Genomic DNA, 11,368 nt, shown 5'->3' on the forward strand with positions numbered 1-11,368 from the left:
ATGCATGATAATATAATATTATTTATATAAGCATGATTAGAGTTTAAAGTTAAGTAACCTTCCAAAATTCTAATTGAAAATGAACACATTTTATTAAGTCTGATTAGAATTGAACATGTTTTTGTAAAATTTCACAAAATTTCAATATCTACACATTCATAAAACAATGATGTTAGGTTTGACTTATTGTTTATTGTTGATTGGTTGAATCTTTTTGCTCAATTTTGTGGTTTATCTTTTCTACTATTTGAGTTACTATTGTTTCATATTATATTTATTTAGCAAACTTTCAAGAATATATAGTATTGTTTTCTTTTCGTAAAAAAGATAAAATCGATAATTTCCACTTAATTAAAGCTGTTTATAATAATTCAACTTTCTAATTATAATTTAATCGTCTTTAATTTATTTTAAGAAAGAAATAGAATAGGTTGTCTTTGAGCTTGAAACGTAAAACAATCACTAATATTTTTACTTCTTCTAGCTTGTTCACATTGCGTGAATTGCTTCAAAATAATTGAATTAAATAGAAAAAATACATAAATATTTGCTAGACTATGATCGAAATTTTAGAGACACAGTATTTTTGAAATTTCGGTTTTCCCAATTAAATAGGCTGTCTAGCTAATGAAATTCTATTTTGCCTCTTGATTGGCCCATTATTAGTTGTCTCTCTGCCTCAATAATGGCCTTATTCTCTCCAAAGTCAGAGCTTTTGTTCTTGTTCTTCTTCATCTTTTCTCTATCCTTCAATCTTAGCCATTCAAATAAATATGATGATGTTCATGATCTCCTTCCTTTTTACAATCTTCCAAAGGGTCTTCTCCCAAACAATGTGAAATCATACACTGTTTCCACCAAAGACGGTTCTTTTACTGTACAACTCACACATCCATGTTATGTACAGTTTCAAGATCAGCTTGTTTACTACCAAAAAGATATTAAAGGGAAGTTGAGTTATGGATCTGTCTCTGATGTCACTGGAATACAAGCAAAGAAGTTGTTTGTATGGGTATCTGTAACTGGGATTAGTGTTGATGATCAGTCTCAGATGATTGAATTTCATGTTGGATTTTTATCTGAAAAATTACCAGCTAAGGAGTTTGAGAATATTCCTACTTGTACTAATAAGATTAAGGGTTGCCAACACTCTGCCTTTGCTTCAATATGACCAGGTCAACTTCTAATCTTTTTAACTAGTACTATTTATAATGTGTAGATCCTGAGTCGGGATTTTCGCTATAATATGAAAACTTAGGACAAAATATCTAATTTATATACCTGAAAAGTAATAGAATCCTTGCTCTGTGTAAAACGTAACAACTGTTTGTCTCTATTTTTAGAGTCAAACTATAAAAACTTTTTGATGGATATTTTAAGATGCATTTTTGTCATGATATTGATATGCAAAATAGTGAAATTTATAGTATTTTTCATATACTTTTTGAATATTTAAATTTTTTGTTTGAAATATCGCAATATGACAAATAAAAATGGACGAAGAGAGTAGTAATGTTTGGATGATCCTTTCAACCCTACCTTGCTCTGTCTGTCTCCAGTGCCAACTTTATATAAATTGCATAATTCTTCATATATAGTTTTGTTCTGAACTGCAGAAAAAGGAATTGTCTTTCTCCCAAATATAACTCCTTTACCATTGAATTCACACAGCCATGTTATATATAGTTGAAAGATTGGATCTAAGGAGGAGTAATCATGGGGTACTGCAAACAATTGATGTGTGGGTTAGATGTAGTCGCGAGTTTGAACCTTGTCACAAACAAAAATCTTGTATTTAAGAGGAGAAGGGTAGAGGGATGATGGCCCATTGGGATTTCTCGCTTATTGAATATCATCTTGTTTACTATGAAAAGAATGTTAAATTTAAATTGGGTTATGGAGAGGTTACTTAATTATGTCTCTGGAATTCAGGCTATAGTAGGTTACCACAATAGATTAGCTAAATGGCATAAACTGACAGAGATGATATGGTTGTGCAATCACATCTCATCAAGAACTTATAAGAATGCATATTCAGGCTAAATTGGACATTTGTAGCTAATAATGAAACGACAAAAATGCAAGAGTAATGATCAACTTGTTAGTGCTAAGTTAGAACTTTGGGTTACAAACAGTAGATCGCAGATCTAAAATATTGGGATATATGTATTTGTTGCTAGTCACTAGATGGTGCTTTCAAAGTAAGTAATATATTTCTTGTATATATTGATCATTGCTTCTGCAGCACGTCATTGTGAACAGTAGAATGGAAGCGTTCATTTGCAGTGACAATTAAGTTGTATATCTGTAATAAGATATGGATTTCCCGATCATAAGGAAATGCTGTCATTGTTTTATCTTATCACCCCTTTCTCGTTTGAGTATACAACACATAAGAATTTGATGCTGTAGACAACTTTTCTTCTCTGGTATAAGCTTTTCTTTTTTCATTTAGTATGAAATGTATTCTAAGATTATGTAGAATGAGGTTGCTGATCCATTTAATCGTGTTGCAGGACAAATGGAGCTCTGAGGTACTGTTATGAGTCTTGTGAAGAATGAAGTTGACTTGTCTTGATAAATAGTCGGTATTTGGAGTCTATGAAATTCTTCCTTAATAGAAACAGAAGAAGGGACTTCTATCTTTCGTGGCTGTTTTTCTTGGTTCAGTATTTCCTTCTCATTTCTCACACATCTATGAACAAACGAAATAGGACATTTCGATTTATAATAATCTTTTGATCACTGATCACGAATCTATAAACAAATCGCTTAGGGCTGAGCATAATTTTCTGTGGTGACTAAAATGGTTTTTGTAACGATTCAAAAAAATTTTTTTTATATAAATAAGAATAAATAAGTATTTAAAGGGCGTAATTGTCCTTTCACGTTTTAAATGAATAAATAAATAAATAAATCAAAAACAGATTTGTATTTATTTATTATTTGACTGATTTTTGAATTAGTCTCCTAATCCAAATAGTCCTCTCTCTCTCACGCTCCTTAACTCTCTCTCTCACGTTCTCCATCTTCATCACATTATTTCTGCCAAAAATATCAACAGTTTTCATGCTTGAAAAACTCACAAAAATTTTCAAGTAAAAGAAAATAAGTAATCAAAACGTCAAGGCTAAGAGAGGTTCGTCGAGAGAGGTGTGCGTTGAAGTGAATTGGGAGTGGTTTGGAGGAGTTTTCCGGGCAGCAACATTAAAGTTTGAACATCGATTAAGGTATGGGTTTCTTCTCTCTTGGCTCCTTTCCCAAGAGGCCCCTTACGATTCAAGTTATTCATCTCGAAACTAAGGCTGTTTCCCGTTGCATGCCCCTGTCACTAGCTCCCAATGAATTTTAGGTTGGGTATGATTGCTGGTAGATTTAGGTGTATATTATGTTTTCGCGATGAATATGATTATGTTTGTGTACTTGGAATCGTATGAAAGGCAACCATGTTTTTCTTGAAATTATGTGTAAGTATGTTACAGTGAATGAGGTTCTTTATGTAATGCTCCAAAAGTTTAATGTAATATGATTGTATATTTTTCGTGAATAAAATGGGGTAAGACGTGAAGTTCATATGAAATGTTAGGTGGCTTGATTGAGGGAGTAATTCTTGGTTAGACGAATCTATAAAAAAAAAATATAATGTGTAATTAAAACATTATGAATGAACCATGAAATTTCCCTAAGAATTAATGTTAAACTTGATGAAAAAGTGAAGAAAAATCGTAGAATAAATTTCCAGAACTTGAAAACAGACTTTAAAAGAATCTGGAAATTTTTGAACATCAAAAGAATTAAAAAAAAAAAGTTTTGAGGCCTGCAGGGATCGAACCCAGGACCTCCCTGCAGCATGCCTTAATTAAAAAAAAAAAATGGGGCTGGCAGGGATCGAACTCGCGACCCCAGCCACGCGCGAAAAAAAAAAAAAAAGAGATTTAAAAGGGAATGCTGGGGGCGGGGATCGAACCCACGACCCCCAGTTCGCGAAAAAAAAAAAAGGGAATAAAAGGGGATGCGAGGCGTGGGGATCGAACCCACGACCTCAGAGTTGAAGGGAGGGGTACAAATATTAAGGAAATAAAGGTGAGGCTGTGGGGGTTCGAACCCACCACCTCACAGCATCCATTTCCAGCGAAAATAAGAGAAAAATAAAGGGGGCTGTGGGGGTTCGAACCCACAACCTCCCTATTCAAGCGAATGTAATTAAAAATAATAATAATAATAAATTAAAATTCTAATTAAAGTTAAAAAAAAAAATTAATTCTCTTATGTAAACATTGAGATTAAATTTAGAATTTTGATTAAAAATAGAATACTAATTCTTTTATGTAAATATTGAGATTTAAATTAGAATTCTAATTAAATTAGAAAATTATTCTTTCATGTAAATGATTGAAATTTAATTTAGAATTCTAATTAAAATAGAAAATGTATTATGTCACGAAAATGTTGAGATTTAATTTAGAGTTCTAAATTTATGAATATTAGAACTAAAATCAATGAAAAATATAAATGATGTCCAAATAATTCAAGATTTGGGTTCTCGTGCCCAAACCTCCGTATTGATACATAAGTCATACGTGAGTAAAATATTCAAGAATAATGTAATCTACTTTGATCAAAAATCAAGATCTTGGTATATATACAAGATACATAAGTCTTGTAATACATAATCTTAGGAAAATAAGAATCACTTAACGAACTATAAACGAAGCCCCATGGCTTGTATGTATAGACACATAAGTTTAACATACGTTCAAAAAAAATAAGTGAACCTAAGATGTACGTAATGAAATGAAGAATGTGGTGACAATCATGATGTGAGGCTAATGTATATGGAGAGAGCAATCTCAAACGAGCCTAAGTAAATGTTACCAATACGTATTCATCAATGAGGGTGTAAGATAATGAAGAGACCAGTCTCTATAAATAATTTAATGAAAAAATATTGGGTTTAAAACACTTAATACTAATAATGAGATGAGAAATCATCTATTGAGCTATGATGCCCTCATACTAGAAGACAACTTCCATGATGTATGAGTTGGATGTAATGGAACTTTATACTGAGCACCGATAGGCTAGCTATGAGCGGTGATGCCTTCTTTCGGGAAGGGCGGAGGTTCACGTAACTCTCATGAGATGAGACTGTCCGGCTTGCCGGGTATGGGTCTCCATACATCTCCTAGTCTTTGAACCTATATTGCCACTATAGGGATCTGGCGGGGTTAAATTCCCATATACGCTAGCATGTTATTGAATCGCTTTGGCCGGTGATTCCACCTCTTTTCGGTGTGGGGAAGACACTGGATTTCATGATGCTCACATGATCTATGTCGGTTAAAGTTAAAGTTCCCAATGAATGAATGAGGCCAGCCTCAAATGAATCATATAAAGAAATGAATGATACCGAAGGTGTTAGGATAGGATAATCAAGAGGTGAGCTAGATTTAGGTAATGACATTAGGTCATTCCTGATCATTGCACAGCAAACCCGATGAAAGTCTTAAACTACATCCTAGGTATAGCTGGTGTTCGCACTGGCCTATGAATGAATTGAAATGAAATACGAACGAATGAATGAAGCAGGCTCTGTGTTTGCTGAAGAAGGCTCCCTAGTTGAGGTCCCATATGTTGAGCCCTCATTTTGGGAAGTCTTAAGGTTAAGTCTATGATAATAAGGTCTCATGGTATATGAATGAACAATATGAAAGAAACTATGTGCTATATGTTATGTGTTATATGAAGATATTATGTGTTGTGTGCCATACAATAACTATAATGATGCATGTCACTCTCGTGGCATAACCTTCCTAATCTCATTTTAGCAAGTCCACCGACTTGACTTCCAAAAATCATGTTGTTAGGAAAGAGCTATTCTTTCTCATGCATGTCCCTGGTGTGTGCTTGCATATACCCATACTTAGTACAAGTGTGTACTAATTCCATACAAACATCTACTTTTAGGTGCAGGCACAGGTGTACGGTAGAGCTACAAGTTCTTTGTTGCAGCTATCTGGACGTCAGCATTCATCCGGAGTTTGGTAGGTCCTTATGCCTTCGAGGATGCTACTGTTTTACATTCTAGCGTAGTTTTAGAGTTGAGCTAGTGGAGCATGTTCCACTAGCGTTTCTTTCCTGTTTTGGTTCAGACTTTGTATTGGTGCTATTTTGGCCGATATACAATTAATATTTAATGAATTATTTCTTTCAGTTGCTTATCTCTTAAATGTTAGATGGTTGATGATGAACGATTACGAAATGTTAAGAATGTTCAGCAAGTATGATTAAAGAATCAAAAATTCCAAATTTTCCGCTAAAATTAATCTATGTAAAGTAAGAATGACGTAAGTAGGCTTGTCTGCGACCTCTGAGAGGTCAACGACGCCGGTCTCGTCTGGGATCTAGATTCCGGTCGTGACAAAGTTGGTATCAGAGCGCTAGGTTAAATTCCTAGAATAATGAGTTCACATCAACCACATTGAGTAGTTTCTAAGTCATGGTAGTGAAGTGCACCACTATCCTGGATTAGAGACTGCATGATGCGTAGGAAAAACTTCCCTTTTTCTGATCTTATCGTGCTTATCCTAATGTTTGAATTCTTGGTGTTATGAACGTGTCTAACATCAATCTTGTTGTTTTTCAGAGAATGAATACTTGGAGGACTAAGGGTCGGAGGACGGGAGCAGCTGCAGCTAGGGGTAATCAGAATCCACCCCAGGCTCCAGCTGAAGGAGTGGCTATGCCTGTTAACCCAGCTGGGTTGACTGATGCGGAGGTGAGGGCATCTCTAGCCCAGATGGCACAGGCCATCACAATGCAAGCCCAAGCTATGACTGCCCAAGTCAACCGGCAGGATGTTCTAAGGGAAAACCCACCGGTTCGCAGCATAGCTGACAGACTGCGAGACTTCACGAGGATGAATCCTCCAATTTTCACAGGGGCTAAGACTTCAGAAGATCCTCAGGAATTTATAGACGAGTTGCATAAGATACTGGTGGCCATGGGGGCCACTGATATTGAGAAGGCTGAGTTGGCTTCCTACCAGCTCAAAGATGTTGCACAGACTTGGTGCAAAATGTGGCGAGATAACCGTGTCCTAGGAGAGGTGCCAGTCACCTGGGAGCTGTTCAAGACAGCATTTTTGGAAAGGTTCTTCCCTAGAGAGATGAAAGAGGCCAAGGTTGAGGAGTTCATCAACCTCAAGCAAGGATCCATGACTGTCAGGGAGTATTCCCTGAAGTTTGTGAAGTTATCAAGGTATGTACTTCCCTTAGTATTTGATAACAAGAATGATGAGAGTACTTAACTTTGTTGAAATTATCCAGGTATGCTACTCCCTTGGTTTCTACCAGCAGGGAGGAGATGAGTAGATTCCTCACAGGAATCAATGGAGACCTGGAGGAGGATTGTCGGGCTGCGATGCTCCATGATAATATGGACCTTTCTAGATTAATGATGCATGTCCAGCAGGTAGAGGACAGCCGAAAGAGGAGAGGTGTACGTGATGTTAGGAGGCCTAGGCCTCAAGATCAGGCAGGTCCCAGCCATGGAGGCCATAGAAATAATTTTGGCGTCCGCGAGCAGCCCAAATTTAAGAAGGGGCAACAGAGTGCTGGTAATTCTGACCCTCAGAGAAATACAACACCTAGAGGAGGCAGACCCGAACCCAAGAGGGGCAATGGAGGTGAGATGCAGCGCCCAAGGAAGGCTTGTACTAAGTGCGGCCGAACTCACCTTGGGGAATGCAGGCAGGGCACTAATGCCTGCTTTGGTTGTGGTAAGAGTGGACACATGGTCAGAGATTGTCCCCAGAACAGAGGTCAGGCTGGGGGTAATGCTCAGCCTAGGCCTACCCCACAGGGTGCAGCAGCAGCCGAGCCTCCCAAGAGGAACACATTTTATGCCTTGAAAGGTAGGGAGGAGCAGGAGAAGTCCGCTGATGTGGTCACAGGTATGCTGCAAGTATTCTCAACTTCTGTTTATGCCTTACTTGATCCAGGGTCTACGCTTTCCTTTGTGACTCCTCTACTTGCCCTTACTTTTAAAGTACTACCTGAAGTCCTGCATGATCCTATAGTGGTTAGTACGCCTTTAGGAGAAAATGTGAAAGCTGATAGGGTATACCAGAATTGCCCAATAGTTGTGAGTGGCAGGGCTATGTGTGCAAACTTGATTGAGTTACCCATGCATGATTTTGATATTATTCTTGGCATGGATTGGCTTCACAGCCATTATGCTTGCTTGGACTGTCGTAGTAGAGTGGTGAGGTTTCGTTTCCCTAATGAAGAAGAGTTAGTCTGGGAGGGGTACAATCCGACTCGCCCTAACCCCTTGATTTCAAATCTTAAGGCCAATAAAATGATGGCCAAAGGGTTACTATGTCATCTTGTGAGTGTTAATGACTTAGATCATGACGTTCCTTCCATAGACTCAGTGCCTGTGGTAAATGAATTCCTAGATGTGTTTCCTGAAGATTTGCCTGGAGTCCCTCCCCTTCGAGAGATTGACTTTGGTATCGACTTAGAACCCGATACTAAACCAATCTCAATTCCTCCTTATAGAATGGCTCCAGCAGAACTCAAGGAGTTGAAGCTGCAGTTAAAAGATCTCACTGATAAGGGTTTCATTCAACCGAGCATATCCCCTTGGGGCGCTCCAGTGTTGTTTGTAAAGAAGAAGGATGGGACCCTTAGAATGTGTATCGATTATCGGCAGCTCAACAAAGTCACTATAAAGAATAAGTATCCACTCCCCAGAATTGATGATTTGTTCGATCAGCTCCAAGGGTCTAGTTTCTTCTCTAAAATTGATCTTCGTTCAGGGTATCACCAGCTTAGGGTTAGGGATGGGGATGTCCCAAAGACAGCTTTTCGTACCCGATATGGTCATTATGAATTCTTGGTTATGTCATTCGGTCTCACGAATGCACCTGCTGCATTTATGGACCTCATGAACAGAGTCTTCCGTGAATACCTTGACTCTTTCGTCATAGTATTCATTGATGACATTCTCATCTACTCTAAGACCAAGGAAGAGCATGCACAGCATTTGAGACTAACCTTGCAGGTACTTAGACATCATCAGTTGTATGCCAAATTCAGCAAGTGTGAATTCTGGCTGAGGTCAGTGACCTTCCTGGGCCATGTTGTGTCCGATCAAGGTGTAGAAGTGGACCCCAGAAAGACTGAAGCCGTTAAGAAGTGGCCAAAGCCTCTTACACCCACCGATATCCGTAGCTTTCTGGGATTGGCTGGTTACTACCGCAGGTTCGTGGAGGGATTTTCTTCCATTGCTGCCCCACTTACAGCCTTGACAAAGAAGAAATCCAAGTATGAATGGACGGAGACTTGTGAGAAGAGTTTCCAGGAGCTCAAGGACAGACTCACTTCAGCCCCAGTGCTTACTCTGCCTAAGAGTGGCGAGAATTACACTGTCTATTGTGATGCATCTAGGGTTGGTTTGGGATGTGTTCTTATGCAGGCTGGTAAGGTGATAGCCTATGCTTCCAGACAGCTCAAGGTTCATGAAAAGAATTATCCCACTCATGACTTGGAGTTGGCAGCTGTGGTGTTTGCATTGAAGCTGTGGAGGCATTATCTTTATGGAGTACATGTGGATGTGTTCACAGATCATAAGAGTCTCCAGTACGTGTTCACGCAGAGGGAGCTGAATCTACGACAACGCAGATGGTTGGAACTGCTGAAGGATTATGACATGAATGTGCACTATCATCCAGGTAAGGCTAATGTTGTGGCTGATGCTTTGAGCAGGATGAGCATGGGGAGTACAGCCCACGTTGAGGATGAGAAGAAGGAGCTAGTGAAAGAGGTACACAGACTGGCCAGACTGGGTGTGCGGTTGGTTGACTCTACTAGTGGAGGTGTTTCAGTTCACCCTAGTTCTGAATCATCCCTGATAGTGGAAGTCAAGAAGGGTCAGCATCTTGATCCAGTGTTGATGGAGATGAAGGACTCAGTGTTGTTAAAAATGAATGAGTCTTTTGCTTTGGGAGATGATGGCATACTTAGATACCAGAACCGGTTGTGCGTACCAGATGTAGATGATTTACGGACCAAGATTGTTACAGAGGCCCATGGGTCCAGATATTCCATACATCCAGGTTCCACAAAAATGTATCATGATCTTAAGCAGATTTATTGGTGGGATGGCATGAAGAGGGATATTGCAGACTATGTGGCTAAGTGTCCTAATTGTCAGCAGGTTAAGGCAGAGCATCTTAAGCCTGGTGGTCTGACTCAGATCATTGAGGTTCCGACTTGGAAATGGGAGGCCATTAATATGGACTTCGTAGTTGGTCTTCCGAGGACTAGGAGGCAGCATGACTCTATATGGGTTGTTGTGGACAAATTGACTAAGTCTGCCCACTTTATCCCAGTGAAGTCTACTTACAGGGCCGAGGATTACGCGAGACTTTACATTGATGAGATTGTGAGATGGCATGGGATCCCTTTGTCTATTATTTCAGATAGAGGAGCTCAGTTTACTTCACATTTTTGGAGATCTTTCCAGAAAAGCTTAGGCACGCAGGTGAAACTTAGCACTGCCTTTCATCCTCAGACAGATGGGCAGGCAGAGCGCACTATTCAGACATTGGAGGACATGTTAAGAGCGTGTGTGATCGACTTTAGAGGTAATTGGGATGACCATCTACCTTTGATAGAGTTCTCGTATAATAATAGCTATCACTCCAGCATTGGGATGGCACCGTTTGAGGCATTGTATGGTAGGAGGTGTAGATCTCCAGTTGGGTGGTTCGAGGTTGGAGAGTCATCTATTTTGGGTCCAGAGATCATTCATGAGGCCTTGGAGAAAGTTAGACTGATTAGGGACAGGTTGTCTACTGCTTACAGCCGACAAAAATCATATGCAGACAACAGAAAACGACCCTTAGAATTTAACGTTGGTGACCAGGTCTACTTGAAGATATCTCCTATGAAAGGGGTGATGAGATTTGGTAGAAAAGGGAAGCTTAGTCCGAGATATGTGGGGCCATATGAGATCCTACAACGCGTGGGTGAGGTGGCCTATGAGTTAGCATTGCCTGCGGAGCTAGCTTCTGTTCATCCAGTCTTTCATGTCTCTATGTTGAAGAAGTGCCTAGGTGATCCAGCATCAATCCTACCTGTAGAAGGTTTGGGGGTTGGTGAAGACTTGTCCTATGAGGAAATACCTGTTGAAATCTTAGACAGACAGGTCAAGCGGCTAAGGAACAAGGAGATTGCCACAGTGAAGGTATTATGGAGAAACCATCTTGTTGAGGGTGCTACGTGGGAGGCCGAGGCCGACATGAGATCCCGATATCCACATCTTTTCAACTCTTGAGGTTAGGCTTCCTACTCATAAG

General features: G+C 39.2%; 1 protein-coding gene across 3 annotated transcripts; it reads left to right on the top strand.

Moving 5' to 3' along the window:
- Nucleotides 1-557: 557 nt before the first annotated feature.
- LOC101262518 (uncharacterized) lies at nucleotides 558-7,469 on the top strand. 3 transcript variants are annotated; one of them, XM_069297872.1, is made up of 4 exons: nucleotides 558-1,175; nucleotides 2,517-3,230; nucleotides 5,968-6,044; nucleotides 6,647-7,469. In XM_069297872.1, the coding sequence occupies exon 4, from the start codon at nucleotides 6,650-6,652 to the stop codon at nucleotides 7,307-7,309; it is 660 nt and encodes a 219-aa protein (XP_069153973.1). In that variant the 5' UTR covers nucleotides 558-1,175; nucleotides 2,517-3,230; nucleotides 5,968-6,044; nucleotides 6,647-6,649; the 3' UTR covers nucleotides 7,310-7,469. The 3 variants fall into 3 exon arrangements, 2 of the variants coding, with proteins under 2 accessions (XP_069153973.1, XP_069153974.1); XR_741386.4 differs by lacking the exons at nucleotides 5,968-6,044; nucleotides 6,647-7,469 and adding an exon at nucleotides 2,246-2,429 and having other exon boundaries at nucleotides 628-1,175; nucleotides 2,517-2,647; XM_069297873.1 differs by lacking the exons at nucleotides 2,517-3,230; nucleotides 5,968-6,044; nucleotides 6,647-7,469 and adding an exon at nucleotides 2,246-2,430 and having other exon boundaries at nucleotides 628-1,175.
- The last annotated feature ends 3,899 nt before the right edge of the window (nucleotides 7,470-11,368 follow it).

The sequence above is a fragment of the Solanum lycopersicum genome, chromosome 5 (assembly GCF_036512215.1).
Source record: "Solanum lycopersicum chromosome 5, SLM_r2.1".
Taxonomy (NCBI): Eukaryota; Viridiplantae; Streptophyta; class Magnoliopsida; order Solanales; family Solanaceae; genus Solanum; species Solanum lycopersicum.